This window comes from Aricia agestis, chromosome 3 (assembly GCF_905147365.1).
Source record: "Aricia agestis chromosome 3, ilAriAges1.1, whole genome shotgun sequence".
NCBI classification, from domain to species: domain Eukaryota; kingdom Metazoa; phylum Arthropoda; class Insecta; order Lepidoptera; family Lycaenidae; genus Aricia; species Aricia agestis.
In genome coordinates, this window is record NC_056408.1 from 2679799 (window position 1) to 2695549 (window position 15751).

The window sequence follows — 15751 nt, forward strand, 5'->3', positions numbered from 1 at the left end:
TACTACTATTAGTATGCTAAATAATGAAGCAACCAAAAAGCATTGCATTGTAATGCTATAACGGACTTTTTAATTTGGTAGCATTACGTAGCACTACTACTGACTACGACACTCAAACATAGATGGCAGTGCGTGATTTCATCCCGTAGGAGTATAAGTGTTCTGTGATCTATGTTTGTGATCTGTCATCACAAGAAAAAGTCTGCCGTTGCGGGAAATGGGAATTATTTCGTCTTGTAATCCCGTTCACTTTTATCTTTCACTATTATCCCAATAATAAACTGTGCTCTGTGTCATGTGTGTTAACTTTTAGTTGAGCTTCCTGCGTTTTTTGTGCTTCTCCCCGTTCTTTAGTGCTCTGAAAATTGTGTGATAGTGACTTTGTATTATTTTGATGTGATTTATACAAAAAGGCAAAAGTCTGTACCGAAGAAAAAATAAATAGCTAATACCATTTATGTGTTTTATTTTGTTTTTTCTTATGTGTTACGATTGTAAGTAGGAATAGCTAGAAATATATAGCTATTTATATGTATGTAGGCTGCCGCTTGAATCGATACACGATGTAGTTCAGACGCTTACTATCAGACGGCGCCACTAGTAGTTTCCCGTCTAGGCCGTTGAGTTATATCTCTATTCCTATATATAATAAAGTACTCTGTGGGCACACTGCTCTCAAATAAGTGAGCTCACTCATTTCGAGGGTGACACATTCAGTTGATTAAAGAAATAAAACATATTAAATAGTTCTTTTTATGTTTCTTTGATAATAATAATGTGTAAATGTAAAAGTAATAATGGCACCTAAAGTAAATTTTCTAAAGAACAGACTGGACAAACTTTAAATCGTATGATACACACGCATCAGCTTATAAGCTGTTAAAATGCTTATTGATATAATAATAATAATAATTTTAATTTAGTAATATATTGTATTTTGCGAAGCTCTCATTGGCTAATGTTAAATCGCACTCGAAGAATGCACTAATTGCAATGAGACATTTCGTTTTGTTTTAAATATCAGTGCTCTGGGGGCCTACTACAACCTCTTATAGCAGTATTATTTTAATCTTACTTTATGATTTCGTACCATCACCTCTTAAAAGTAAGATTACTTTATGATTGTTCCGTCAAGACGTTTTGTGACGTCATGTCCCAATATCATTCGCTCTCAGCGTACCACGAGCTCCATTTTGACACCGTTTGACAGATGAGCAAGATTACTTTAACGTCAAACTAGCGATCTTAAATCCACTGTGAAATATCAACTTTTTTAAGATTGTTTTGCATTTTTTACTGTTTTTTAGTAAAATTATATTTGAAAATTGAGTACGGTACGACTTTAAATTACGCATATTATGTATTAACAAGAAAATTCTTAACTTTATTTGTATTTAAAGTTAACCATGTACATAAAAAAACGGCTTTTGCTTTGAGATAGCCAAAGAATTAAATATTTACGTACCTTCTATTTACCTTATAATAGAAAATATCGAAACAGTCGTCAAAGTCGCGCAACTCACACACCACTTAAAACTTTTTTGTTTTAGCGTACCACAACAACACTTCACGTCTTAATTGGGTTTCAGCATTGGTTTTTCAACAATTGCACTATTTGATTTAATTCTTATTGTTAACAATTTAGCGCTGAATCGGTTTAATTTATTGAAATATTTAGGTGCAGTACCATTCGAATCCTCTACAGTCACTAATAAGTTTTTTCTACATTTGTTTAGACTAATTAGACACTTCATTTGTTTACACAATCGTGTGAGAGTGACAAAACGCTTTATAGCTGCTATCTCGCTTCCACCCATGACAATTCATTTGTTTACACAATCGTGTGAGAGGAACAAAGCGCTTCATAGTTGCTTATCTCGCTTCCACCCATTGATAAATGTAAACAAATAATTTGATATCGTTCGTTCTTTCCCATCACTTAGCAGGAATAAAACAAGATTGTTTTCATACACCTTAAAAAGTTCATGGTACGAATCAAAGTAAGGTTATTGTAATCTTACAACAAAGTGTTCTGGAAACATGATAGTTTTAAGAAAGGTTGTGGTAGGCCGCCTGGACTACCCTTTCGTCATCGCATGCGTTTACTGTGTAATTTATCAATAAAATTCGTCGTATCCATAATAAAAATAATACATTTTAATCTAAAGCCCGTGTTAAAATATTTCAGGGTAAAATTGACTATTCACAAGTATTAGAAATTCAAAATATAACCTTAACAATAACCAAATTTTAAAAGATTGACTGCTTAAATTACGAAACAAACTTACCTTTTATTTTATCCAAAGAGTTTTTTGCCATTTTTACAAGCTATAAATATAACATATATACTCATACAACAACACCTAACACTTTTTAATTGCGTTAAACACCATAGTTACACTGTAACGACAAACAGAAATAACAAAAAAATGAATTTACCCTAACATACTGCCAGTGAACTCACGTGGCGTTTATATTGCAGTGCCGGCGACTCACCTGGCGAGTCCGCCGTACAATGTAGGCGGCATCCGAGAAGACAGACAAAATCGTAGTGGCAACGAACGTGTTAAAGTAATATAACGCCTGATTAAAAAAAACAGGTAGTTTTTAAAGCAACCTTAATTAATATTGTGTTTTTGTGCTCTGTCCGATGACTATACTGTACTCGGCGAAACATTTCGGTAGCGGTCATTGACTCCCTGTCAAAAACTTGTCATTTTCTATTCAAAGCCGCGATTGACAACATCTGATACTTCATTGTCAATTGCGGTTTATATACAAAATGACAAGTTTTTGAAAGGGAGTCAATGACCGCTACCACCATGCTTCGCCGAGTACAGTATAGTACTGTCCAAAGAGAATATAATCACTACGTGGTACTGTCCAATCACTAGTCATTTACCTTATCACAAACCTTTTTCTCCATCTTCTTCTTCTTTTTGCGCTCGCGGCGTCGCGCGGCGGCCTGGCGACGCGACTGCTCGCGACAGCGCTCCGCGTCCAACTCCTCGAGCAGTATAGTCGCGTTCTGATTGGCGCGCGCCGCCTGCGTCTCCTTTGCGGCGCGGATCACGCGCACGCACTCCTGGCATTTCTCCAGTAATTCCTTGTCCGAGAGTGTACAAATGTACCTGGTAACAGGAGGGTTATTGTTAAGAATGCTAGTTAATACTGGTTTACTTATAAAACACACCATAAAATTATTTGGTGAACAGTAGTAAGTATAAGGTTGCTGTTTTTGTATGTAAAATGACTGTACTGATATGTCAAAAAAAAAAAAACAAAGCAGTGTAAATATTTTTATTAGTAAAGGGAATATTAAGATATTGTAGAAACCCATGTTGTGAACAAGTAAACAACGAAAAAGTTACAATAAAATTTAAATGTATCTAACACATACCTTGTCATTTCCTGATCTGAGGGGAACTGTGTAACAACACCGACCATCCATTTCACCACTTTGGTGTGGCCTTTACGGAAGGCGGCCATAAGGCACGACACCTGTAAAAATTAAGGAGTTATGTAACTGATTTAGCGTACAAAATACAAGAGATCTTAATGGTTTCTGTATAAAATAAAGAGTAGTTATTGCTTATTGTATCAGTATCAAACTTGTAAATAACACTTCCTGAACGTGTATAAGAAAAAAAAGAGAGATTTTTGCCAAGACAGTTTAGATACCAGATTGCAGTAGTTTACAGTGTTTTTGGGTTATGAAGGATTGTTATGCCTCAGTTTCTGCATATCTTTACCTTTCTGTTGTCCTGTGAGTCGATGTCGGCGCCGGCGGCGTACAACATCTCGACCACCGCGAGGTGTCCGCCGTTCGCCGCTAACCATAACGGGGAGTTGCCTTTTTTATTCTTAACCTCTACCGCTGCTCGCCTGAAATATAATCATTAATTAGTCGATACACGGTTTAACATTGATTAATGATTATGATAAAGAAATCCATTTGAATAAAACTATCCTTAAAAAAAGAACATATACTCTTATATTATTTTGATAATCTCGAAAAGTAATTTCATACACTTTACAAATTTTAACAAATTCCATTGACTTCACACTTCATATTATATCTCAAATGTCCAACCACACGATCCAACTACCGTCGAACTTACCTCTGCAGCAGCAGCTCCACGAACTTGGTGTGCCCTTTGTCCGCGGCGATGGTGAGGGCGGTGTCGCGGGAGGAGGGCACGGGCGGGGCGTTGACGTCCGCCCCCTTGTCGAGCAGCACCCGCCCCACCTCCACGTAGCCGCCACTCGCCGCCTCCATCAGCGGCGTGAGGCCCGTCTTGGCGCGGTGCTCCACGTTCGCCTTGCGGTCCAGAAGAAGGGATACCACCTCGTTTCGTCCTGGGCAGAAGTTAAAGTTAAATTAGAAATTACGAGAATTCGATAAACTCGTGTAGAAAATAACTTAAGTTGTCAAAGGGCTACTACTACATTTCGTTTTATTATTTTAATTTACATAATCTATATATATATATAAAACTCAAATGTGACTGACTGATTGACATAGTGATCTATCAACGCACAGTCCAAACCACTGGAAGGATCGGGCTGAAATTTGGCATGCAGGTAGATGTTATGACGTAGACATCCGCTAAGAAAGGATTTTGATAAATTCCAACCCCGAGGGGTCCAAATAGGGGATGAAAGTTTGTATATAATAATACTTCTTAACGCGAGCGAAGCCGCGGGCAAAAGCTCGTACAATATGTAAGCCATAATAATAAGTTAGATAAACTATCGAAGCTCGACCAACTTTCTGGGCAAACGTCTTTACTGTGCGGTAAACCATATAATTATTTTACATTGATAGCAAATGTGAAAAACCCATTACACACTGTATTAACATTTTAGTTCTCACTAAAATATTAATAGCAATAATTATTACATTAACTATTGTCAGTCACCAACAATCTATCACCAAAGAAAGGAGAACCTACCTTGGAAGCAGGCAAGCGTGAGCGCGGTGTTTCTGTTGGTTTCGATCTGGGCGTTGATGTCGGAGCCGCAGTCGAGCAGCAGCCGCACGGCCGCCGTGTGACCGTTCATCGCCGCCAGCATCAGCGGTGAGATGCCGAGCTTCGACCCCGTGCGAGAGTTTATCTCCGCCTGTATAACAAATATTTTTTGTTTATTTGCTTTAATATAATTATAATTACTTAGATAAAAGCTGTTAAATGTTACCCGAGACTACGTAAGTGTACGCACCTTTTTATAATTTGTCGTGATAAAACGAAAAAGAAACGTTTCCCTTACTGTATTCTAAATTTGTAATTAAGTGATATGCAGGTCTCAAAATATGGTCGCTTTGACAACACTTGATTGATTCATAACTTGGAGCACCCAATGAAAATTAAAGCTAATAGTTACGACTTTAAGATTCAGGTTTCGAAAGACAAATTTTCATAATGAGTAGTCGAAAGTAGTCGTTTTTAACCCTCGACAAAAAAGAGGGGTGTTATGTACCCACTGTTTAACGAATAAAAAAAGTTCTTGAAGTAATGGACAATGGACATCCAATGCAAAATAAGCAAACAAACCACTAAACATATATAGTATGTAGCAATAAAACAGCGTACCTGGTGATGCAGCAGCAGTCTGATGATATTGACGTATCCACCAGACGCGGCGAGCGACAGCGGGGTATAGTCGGAGACGTTGCGGTGCTCCTTGTTAGCGCCGCGGCTCAGTATGAGTTCCACCACCTCGTACCGGCCGCCGCTGCACGCTAGCGACAGGGGCGTGTCCTTGGTCCGCTCCGACTGCGCCTCGATGTCCGCGCCGTGGTTGAGCAGGATCTCCACGATCTTCTCGTGGCCCGCCGTCGCCGCCAGAATAAGGGGGGTGAAACCCTGTGGAGAAATTGAGTTCATTTTGGAATCAAAGGAAATTAGCTACTAAAATATAATAATATATATTTTTGACAATACTTATATCACGTATTCGCATTATGTTACAATCGGAGAGCACTTGATTCTCTTATTTTCACTTAACAAGTAGCAACATACGTCTAGCAATATCATAAGTTTTTTTTTGCAGAAGAACCACAAATTTTATCGTCGGACTTCGAACATAATAATAATTATGTTTTAAGTGCGACGTATTATAAGTCCTTACGCGTTGGTATAAAAATATATCGGAATATCTCTTAGTTTATTGACTTCTAGTTTAGTGTAGAGATTGAAGTTGTATGCTAAGAATGCATAAGTTATACAATGTTTCTAAACAAAGACAAAGCACTGTACAAAAGTAACGTCTGCATATACTGTGTACTATTTATCAAATTAATAAGAGTAATTTCGTACCTTCTTGTCTCGGTGTTCGATGTCGGCGCCGCGGCTCAGCAGCAGCTCCACGAGGTCCTCGTGTCCGCCGGTGCAGGCGAGCGTCAGCGCCGTGTCGTGGTTCGAGTCCGTCTCGCCGTCCACGTCCATCGCCGAGTACGCTGCGGGCGCGGGCTGCGGCGGCGCCGCCCCCGCGAACGTCTCGCGACGTCCCGGCGCACGCGCTCGCTGCGTACACATTTACATACATTTACAGACGTTTCATATAAACCATACATGACTTAAACAGGGATTTTTGATTGAACTAATAAATTCACATTACGTATAAATACGTATATGTATTACTTAGGGCCTGTTTCACCACTTTCTGATAAAGTGTCGAATAGGCTATTCACATTTTTTTTTGACAGATTCTCCATACTTGATCTGTCAAGTTAATTGGTGGATAGCCTATTCGTCTCTTATCAGGAAGTGGTGAAACAAGCCCTTAGACTTTATGAGGTATGTAGTTACAAAATATAAGGAATTATAAAGTTTAGAAAAACTAATATTATTTTACACATCCGTACGTATTGAAGGTATTTACCTTCTTCTTAAGTGGGTTGGTGGGCGGGTCGCGTTTGTGTTGCTGTGCGGGGGGCGTCGACAGCGGCGTGCCCGCCTCCGACCCCACCCCCGCCGCCACGTTACCCGCATTCGCGCCCGCGTACGCCGCCGATCTACAAAGAATGTATTAAATTTTATTTACTTCACTCAACACAATATTTATCACAATTCATAACTACTAAAACTATAAAACACTTCAAATTAATGGTGAATTACCATTAATTTGCTTTAGGCTTGCATTTCGACTTTAGGCTTGATAGTTGATTTAATATTAAGTTGTATTCATATTTCGTGTAATGGCTGTTTGTTACATAAATAAAATAAAAAATATTTATGCATACCTATAGTCGTCGTAGGTGAGAGTGGGCGGGGGGAGCGCGAACGGCTGCGGCTCGTGCGTCGCGTCCGCACCCGCGGGAAACTCGCCCGCACCCGCCGAGCCAGGCGACGGCGGCCGCACGCGGTACCCGCACTCCGCACCCTGTTATTACGACAAAGTTTAAATAAATAAACGTTTATTTCAAATCTATATAATTGTTAGTAAAAACTTGTCGCTATATAAGTATTCTATTCTAATGAGTTTATTCACATGATGATTGTGATATTTATAAGATTGCAATCGAGCGACTAAAATAAAGATGATATGCGAATCTATGATATAATAATATTATATTGTATGCCCCGTTGGTAATACGTTCTAGATATACAATCTAGACCGCGACCGTTTGAGGCCAACTTAATCTTGGCCTTATTTTGACTAACAAATTTACAAAAATTTGTTTGCTTCGAATAAGGCCTAATTATAAACCCTACATAAGTCAACTAACAAATTTACAAAAATTTGTTTGCTTCCAATAAGGCCTAATTATAAACCCTACATAAGTCAATTTCTCTGATTAATATCTGGCCCTACAGGCTAATTATAACCCCAATATCGGGTATTTCATTAGTGCTGTTCAGCACTCGAGCTTAGGCTAGTTTCTAAAGTAGAAAATGGGTATCGGGCCATTCGATTAAGAGAACCGCATTTGATCTTAGATATTATGCTACACTGGACATATTTTTGTATTTGTCAATCTCTTTCTCACTTAAATACCTCGCGTAATTTATGGGTGTCCTATCTTGTTTCGTTCTTACCGCGATATCGGCGTGGTCTCGCGGCCAGTCGGCTGCGAGCGCCTCCTCGGCGGCGGCGAGCAAGCGTCGTGCGTCGCCGTCCGACGCAGGCGCGGGCGCCGGCTCGGGGGCGGGCTCACACTTGCCCGTGAGGATCTCGTGCGACTTCTGCTGCATCACCTGGATATACGACCACCCGTGTAATGATATTGAAATGATTTGGACGTCGATCTTTGTGGAATCAGTAAACTTTACTTAGAGCTGTAGCATAAAAAAAAAATCATTGCGTTTAATGTCTTCTAGTGGTTTTACATATGAATGTTAACCTCATTACTAATAAAGATATTAACTTGTATAAGCTTATATTGCGCCGTATATCATTGATTTTGTAACTTTTTATTGATAAATAAATGATTAAAAAAAACACACATTGAATAACTACACAAGGTATGATTATCTTTTTTTTATCTTTGTTTTATAAAGGCCGTACATCATCTTTACAAGATGTTTAGATGCTGTCATGAATACCTGTAGCACAAGCGAGCGTAGTTCGTTGGGCGGTAGCGCGACGAGCGACGGCACCTCGCGCTGCAGGTACGCCAGCACCGCGCCAAGGTCGCGCTCCTCCACGCACCCGCCCGTCTCCTCGCCCACCTGTACGCACGTTGTTATATATATATATATATATATATATATATATATATAATTGGAATCTCGGAATCGGCTCCAACGATTTTCATAAAAGTATATAGGGGGTTTCGGGGGCGATAAATCGATCTAGCTTGGAATAATTTTTAGAAAATGTCATTTTATTCATGTTTTATCGAATACCGAGCAAAGCTCGGTCAAATAGCTAGTAATGTAATTAACAGGGATGGCAAACCAGTGGCACGCGGCACAGTCTTTTAGATACGCCACTGATCAAAAAGTTTCGTAATTATTTCACAAAACATTTTCAATATTACACATCCGTCGCTGCTATTCAAGTTTTTAGTTGCCCAGGGCTAGTTCTTAAACCGGAATCAAAAAAATAATGCTATGGCACCTCTGTGACCCACACACAATTATTTCTTTAGAAAGCTAGTATGCTGATACAAAAAGTCCTTGTTATAGTATAACTATAGTTTGTGCGTTTTTTCGCGATGATATGGGTGACAGTTTTCATATTCCTTGCTACGGGTTTTTTTTACAAGAAAACAAAAAAATCAAAATGTAATAAATTATATTCCATCTACAAAAACAAATGTTTCCTATAATTGTGAATGAATAAAAATGAAAAGTGCTAAATGCTAACTAATTAATATAAAATTATAAATATTAACTGTGAACTAGGAGTATAAAATTATTGTTACGAAAACATTTGAAAAATGTCAGATGCATGAAACGGAACTTGTCAATTATAATGTGTCACGCTGCACTCACGCATATCATCATAAAACGCACAAACTATAGTTACGAGGACCCCGTCGCTAATAAAAAAATATTACACAATAAGTTATTAATTTAATGTTTTCTTTTTAAGTCCAATCTGTCAAGCGGCTTTTTCAGACACAAACAAAACATTGGATAATTTATTTATTAGTAAGGACTAAGGGCTAATGAGGTCAGTCTAATTTTGTCGTTGACATAAACATTAATCTTTAAAAATCAAATGAGTTTCTCTACTGTATTTTTGAGTTAGCAAACTTTAGTATGATGAGATGCCTACCTGTGGCATGTACGCCTCAGGCCTCTGCTGCATGTCTTGTACATATTGCTGCTGCTGCTGTTGTAATTGCTGCTGCTGCTGTTGTTGTTGTTGTTGCTGCTGTTGTTGTTGTTGCAGCTGCTGCTGTTGTTGTTGCAGCTGCTGTTGTTGTTGTTGTTGTTGTTGCTGCTGCTGTTGTTGTTGCTGCTGCTGTTGTTGTTGCTGCTGCACTTGTTGTTGCTGCACCTGTTGTTGTTGCTGCTGCTTCTTTTGCTGTTGCTGTTGTTGGGCTGCCAACTGTTGCAATTGCTGCTGTTGCAGCTCCTGCAACTGTTGCTGAAGATTAAATAGGTTACATTTTAACATTTTCCTTGCAAGAAAGCTAAGTAACTACAATGCTACGTAATACATATAGTTAGGACAAATTGTATTCGATTTCTAATACAACATTATCTTGTGACATTAATACAATATGCTTTCTACCGCTATAAAAATACCTTTGCTAAAATTTTAATTGTGAGTGAGTATACAACATGATGGTATCTTGTGTTTAAGCTACAGTTTTAACTAACATGTCCACCAAACCACGGCAAGGCGTCCATAAAAAGGAATTTGCAGCCGGCCTTTGTGAATTTACGACTTGATTTTGGCCACACCCATTCTTGCAATTGCGACATCATCTAGATATTTTAGCTCTTGTTTAGTATATATTGTAAAAGTTAAATTAACATTAGCAATCATAATAAGACATTTTAATATTTTTTTTTAGAATTTACTTGTCAGGGTGGAAAAATAAGCTTATATTCACCTGGTTAAGGCTGGTGGCTAGTTGCTGCACTGGAAATAGTTGCTGAGGTGGGGGGTACGGCGGTGTAGCGGGCGGGTAAAGTGACGCATCTGCAAACATATACCGATTTTATTGTATTCTTCCACTCTATTGTCGTTAATACCGTTAATTGTATTGCGTAGTTACTTCGAAATTATTTAAGGCAAAAAGTGAACCGATATTATATTACTGATATTAGTGCAATGGTTAGCCATCGCACTCGGAGACATTTAATGATTACGTAACTTTAAAGAAGATTTTGACATGAACTTGATACATTGTCAAACTGTTGATTAAAGTTAAGTGATCATTAATATCTCTTAGTGTGGCTACAAGAAGTCGAATAGATCCAGATATCATACCTGAATCGTCGGCTAATTCGAGAATGCTTCTTTCAGTCTCTGGCAGTGAGTCAATCCTCTGTCCACTGAACACATCAGGTCTCTGCGAGAAAATATTAGGAAAATTAATAACACACAGTAAGCATCAATCTTATATCTAGCTAGGAATCATTTTTAGAAAATGTAATTTTATTCGTTTTTAGTCGAATACCGAGCAAAGCTCGGTCAAAAAGCTTTACATTTAGCCGAAGTGGGCAGCGCAAGAATGTAAATAGTCACTCGCGCTGCCACTCTTCATCCGCTACCGCTGCCTGACGCGGCAAGTGAGTAGAAGGCTGAGTGTAAACGCTCTGGGAAGTATTGCCGGCATGCGGCACCGCGAGTAGCAGCGGCAGTGGCTGAATGTAAACGTCGCTATAGGCAGTAGCACGTAATTTGGTCGAGTTATTATCAGTTGCCAAACCTAGCCAACATCGCGACTTACTTTTAATTGACATAACTTGAACAAAATATGGTGAACCTATGTAATTTGGCCGGTTTATGTCATGTCAAACCCAATGTAGTCACGGTTAACATTGAATTGACATAATCCTACCAAGTGTCGTAGATCCGCCATCTGCCTTTGAATCAACTTCTTAGATACTACAATGGCAATTTTATTGAAAGAGTTAATGTTAGTCTCAATTTCCCTAACGACTGTTAAAGTTAATGCTCGAATTAGTATCACGTTACCTCTTTTAATTTTCATACGAATGAAAGGGATGAGACATGACATTTTAACAAGCTGTTAACACTAACAGTCGTCGGTGAAATTGGGCCTTAAGCTAACGTATACGTACTGGGTCGTCGGTTATGTCCGGCGGGGGCGGCAGGTGGTGGTCGGAGTGGGGCGCGGCGGGCCGCTGCTTGCGCGCGCACTTGTGCTTGCCCGCGCCCGCCGCCGGCGCCGCGTTGCCCGCCGCTATGCCCGAGTTTATACCGAACACGAAACCTGTGTCAAAGTCACAACATTGCATTGGAAGTGCATACTTATCTCTAAAGTTATCCGTTAAAAGTATACAATAAAGCGTATTTAATATTTAAAATAAAAGCACGCAAAATTTCAAGGTATAATTAAACAAAGTGATAGTATTTTGGGTTGTGTATGTGTCCTATGTTAGAATTCACTGAGAAAATAGCGCTGAAAGAGTTAGGTTAGTTTAAATTCATGATGATTGAACATTCCTCATAGGAACATGTAAAATAGTTACAAGTAACTTTTTAAGCATTGCTACTTTCACAGTGAACTCTATACAAGGGATACATTACATACATACATACACACCCTAAGTATTAACACTTTCTTTTGTTACACCCTGTATATCCAAGCGGTGAACATACTAACCGTCTAAATAGGCCTTGGCAACGTGAGGCGGCATGTCGGGCTTGGGCTCGAGGAGGGGCAGCGCGGCCTGGGGGTGGACGTGGACGTGCGGGTGCTGCGGCCGCTGCTGCTGGGGATGCTGCTGGTGCTGCGGGACGAGACTCCGGCCCTCGAACACGCTGGGCGCGGGGGCGTGAGTCAGCCCCAGCGCCGCCGCTTGCTCCGAGCTCAGGGTTTCGCTCTCCTCCGCGCCCGTGTTCCCTGGCAGATCGCAATGTTGTATTACATGGTTATGTTATATTCCATTAATTAAATACCTAATTTCTCGCAAAATAAATACAATTTTTTATTGAAGGCGAGAAACACGTTTTAACAAACAAATACCTTTATTGTGGTGCGACGGAACCAGAGAAGCTAATTCATTATGAGAAGTGGCTACAAGCGAGCCTGATACGAGCAATATACGACCGCTATATTAAGGCGCATTCTCTTCATAAAATTTTTATTTTCTACAATTATATAAGCCTTATAAGAAATCCAATATACCTCTTGGCAGCATGACGGAGTGCGGGTAGTCGAGCAGCAGCTGCACGACCGCGGTGTGTCCGCCCTTGGCCGCCTCGATGAGCGTGCTGGAGTTGTCCTTGAGCTTGCGGAAGGGGTCCGCGTCGCACGCCAGCAGGAACTTGACGACGTCCGCGTGCCCGCCCGCGCACGCCAGCGAAAGCGGCGTGTGGTCGCTGTTCGCCGTCGTGCGGTTCACGTCCGCACCCTGAACGAACATCGAATATTTTTGTGAATGTCTATTTCAAACGAGGAATTGAACACTGCAATCAACGCCTTTAGGCTATTCCACAACACTTCGTTGCGGCGTCGAAACGCAAAGGCATACATTGCTGTGAAACGCCTGTTTTTGTGATACGACGCCGCAACGCAGTGTTGTGGCCTGGCCCTTTGTAACAAACTGCAAGTGGATAAAACGCTCGAGTCTAAACCGCGCAGTTCCTACTGTGCCATAACCGAGTATATTAAGTATAAGCTTTTTATACCAATGTGTTATAAGTTTTTTTTTTTTTTTTTTTTTTTTTTTTTATTAAATAAGGGGGCAAACGAGCAAACGGGTCACCTGATGGTAAGCAACTACCGTCGCCCATGGACACTTGCAACATCAGAAGAGCTGCAGGTGCGTTGCCGGCCTTTTAAGAGGGTATACGCTCTTTTCTTGAAGGTTTGCAGGTCGTATCGGTCCGGAAATACTGCTGGTGACAGCCCATTCCAGAGTTTTACAGTGCGCGGCAGAAAGTTACGCGAAAAACGCACTGTGGAAGACTGCCACTCATCAAGGTGATGAGGATGGTATGTTTTTCGCGTGGGACGATAGCGAAAAGTTGCAGGTGGTATGATTCCGAACAATTCCTCAGAGCACTCCCCGTGATACAGCCGATAGAGGATGCAGAGTGAAGCAACATCTCGGCGTAATTCCAGGGGGTCCAAGCTGTTTGAAACACTATGGCAGTCAACAATTCGAGCAGCCCTTCGTTGGATACGATCCAGAGGGAGCAGTTGGTATTTTGGCGCCCCTGCCCAGAGATGAGAACAATATTCCATATGAGGCCGAACCTGCGCCTTGTAGAGTTGTAGGCGTTGGTCCGGACTGAAGTACTGTCTCGCTCTGTTAAGAACGCCAAGCTTCTTCGAGGCTAATTTGGCCTTACCCTCAAGATGATATCGAAACTGGACTTCGCTCGATATGTTGTGCTCGATAAGTACGTACCTTGCCGACAAGGAACTGCACGGTGCACAGGTGTCCCGCGCGACACGCCTTCATGAGCGGTGTGCGGCCTCCCTCGCTCTCATGCTCGAGCGCGGCGCCGGCCCGCAGCAGCACGTCCGCGACGTCCGTGTGCCCGTTCTCGCACGCGTACGTCAACGCCGTGTCGCCAGTCTGCGTCTGAGCGTGCACGTCAGCGCCCGCGCCGAGTAGGTACCTGCGTATACCATTTTCATTTAAGAAACAAACATTCATTTTCTCTGAAGACTTCATTTTCCCAGGATACACATAAGATTGTAAACCCGGGGAAATTGATTCCTAGGCAGTTGACAGACCTACGTCGTTTGGTCGGCTTATGTCAATTCAGTGTTAGCTGCAATCGGTCGGATGAGTTTGACTTAACGCGATCAAATTACTTAGGTCCGCCATCTGCCTAGGAATCAACTTCTCTGATAGTACATACAGTACATAGTAAGATTGTATTCAGACGGAGACATAATATGATAAGTCAATAAATCATAACCTAAAGTAATTTCAAAACATTTTCTTTAAGTTTTGAACGACTGAAGTCTACAGGTGACTTCGTGAATCTAGGTTCAGGAGTGGGAGACTCGAAGGCAGTGCTTGGCCTTTAGAAAAACCTCCCACTGGCAAAACACATTGACAATTCCTCGGAACTCTCGCGCCAAGATGTCCAGCTTACCGCACAAGCTCCAGATGTCCCTCCTGCGAGGCCTCCATGAGCGGGGTGGATGCACCGAGCTCGGCGTCCGCGCCCGCCTTGATGAGGAAGTCGGCCACCTCGAGGAAGCCGCCGCAGCAGGCCAGCGTCAGCGCCGTCTCCTGCGTCTCGTCGGTCTGCGCGTTGATCGCCGCGCCCTGACCCAGCAGCAGCGCGACCATCTCCTCGTGACCTGGATACGCAGGTTATGTTTTAGAATTAGCGTTCACTCGGGACACAGCAGTCTTATCTGTCTTTAAAGCTGCGAATAATAAAAACTAAGGAAGAGTAACTGTGTTAAAAAAATTGTCCAAGAGTCTACAAAATGTGACACGAATACATGCATACTTTATGCATGTATGTATTTGGTACACAATTTTGTGTAAATGTCTCTTTCCCCGATTTTGGGGGTGCTGATTCCCCTTCAAATAGGCACAAAAAACAGCTGTCATTTCAAAGGTCCAGCGTACTTGTATAATGGAGGTCAGTGTGTCAACGGTTTTATTTCGTAAATTTGAGTGTTAGTGTTTCGTTGCTATTGCCATATTTTAGTGTGCGAAAAGGAACCAAATACAAAACGGTTAAAGTATGGGAGTTACGTTTCCTTAGTTTTTATTATTCGTAGGTCTTAAGGCATTATTATATTGCTTTATTGAAGCACGTGGAGGCACACAGAAACACATATTTTATTGCAATTGTTTGTCGTACCTTCGTATCTCAAGTGAGTTTATCAATGTTTAAGAGCAAGGTGCTCTTAAACATTGACCTTCTTACTCCGTAATAAAATAAAAAAATTAAACTCTAAATAATCTTCTTATATATAAAAATTATCGTGTCACAATGTTAGGCCGCGTACTCCTCCGAAATGGCTTTACTAATTTTAACCAAATTTTATATGCATTTTCAGTGGGTCTGAGAATCGGTTACTGGGTACTTTTTATATTGATAACTGCATTTGTTGAATAAATAATAGTAAATTATTACAACTCGAGACTGACGGCGACTATTGTTTGTGCGACGG

The 15751-nt window shown here is 40.9% G+C and overlaps 1 protein-coding gene and 1 non-coding gene across 5 annotated transcripts in view; both read right to left on the minus strand.

Moving 5' to 3' along the window:
* The window catches only part of LOC121725771 (ankyrin repeat domain-containing protein 17), a 60999-nt gene that overhangs the window by 23875 nt on the left and 21373 nt on the right, over positions 1–15751 (minus strand). For 3 of the 4 annotated variants that reach the window (XM_042112876.1, XM_042112874.1, XM_042112875.1), the window contains exons 9-27: positions 14713–14923; positions 14013–14226; positions 12785–13010; positions 12260–12499; positions 11715–11866; positions 10897–10978; positions 10517–10605; positions 9730–10044; positions 8550–8675; positions 8043–8201; positions 7247–7386; positions 6886–7018; positions 6321–6527; positions 5595–5867; positions 4956–5124; positions 4122–4359; positions 3753–3885; positions 3401–3501; positions 2915–3131 (exon numbers count right to left, since the gene is read on the minus strand). In XM_042112876.1, the coding sequence (XP_041968810.1) occupies positions 2915–3131; positions 3401–3501; positions 3753–3885; positions 4122–4359; positions 4956–5124; positions 5595–5867; positions 6321–6527; positions 6886–7018; positions 7247–7386; positions 8043–8201; positions 8550–8675; positions 9730–10044; positions 10517–10605; positions 10897–10978; positions 11715–11866; positions 12260–12499; positions 12785–13010; positions 14013–14226; positions 14713–14923 (3425 nt within the window). Of the gene's footprint in view, positions 1–2902; positions 3132–3400; positions 3502–3752; positions 3886–4121; positions 4360–4955; positions 5125–5594; positions 5868–6320; positions 6528–6885; positions 7019–7246; positions 7387–8042; positions 8202–8549; positions 8676–9729; positions 10045–10516; positions 10606–10896; positions 10979–11714; positions 11867–12259; positions 12500–12784; positions 13011–14012; positions 14227–14712; positions 14924–15751 lie in introns of all 4 variants that reach the window. The other variant, XM_042112873.1, reaches the window with a different exon arrangement.
* Positions 7576–7705, minus strand: LOC121725797. Its single transcript, XR_006035436.1, has one exon. It is a non-coding gene; the product is annotated as a small nucleolar RNA SNORA16B/SNORA16A family (small nucleolar RNA).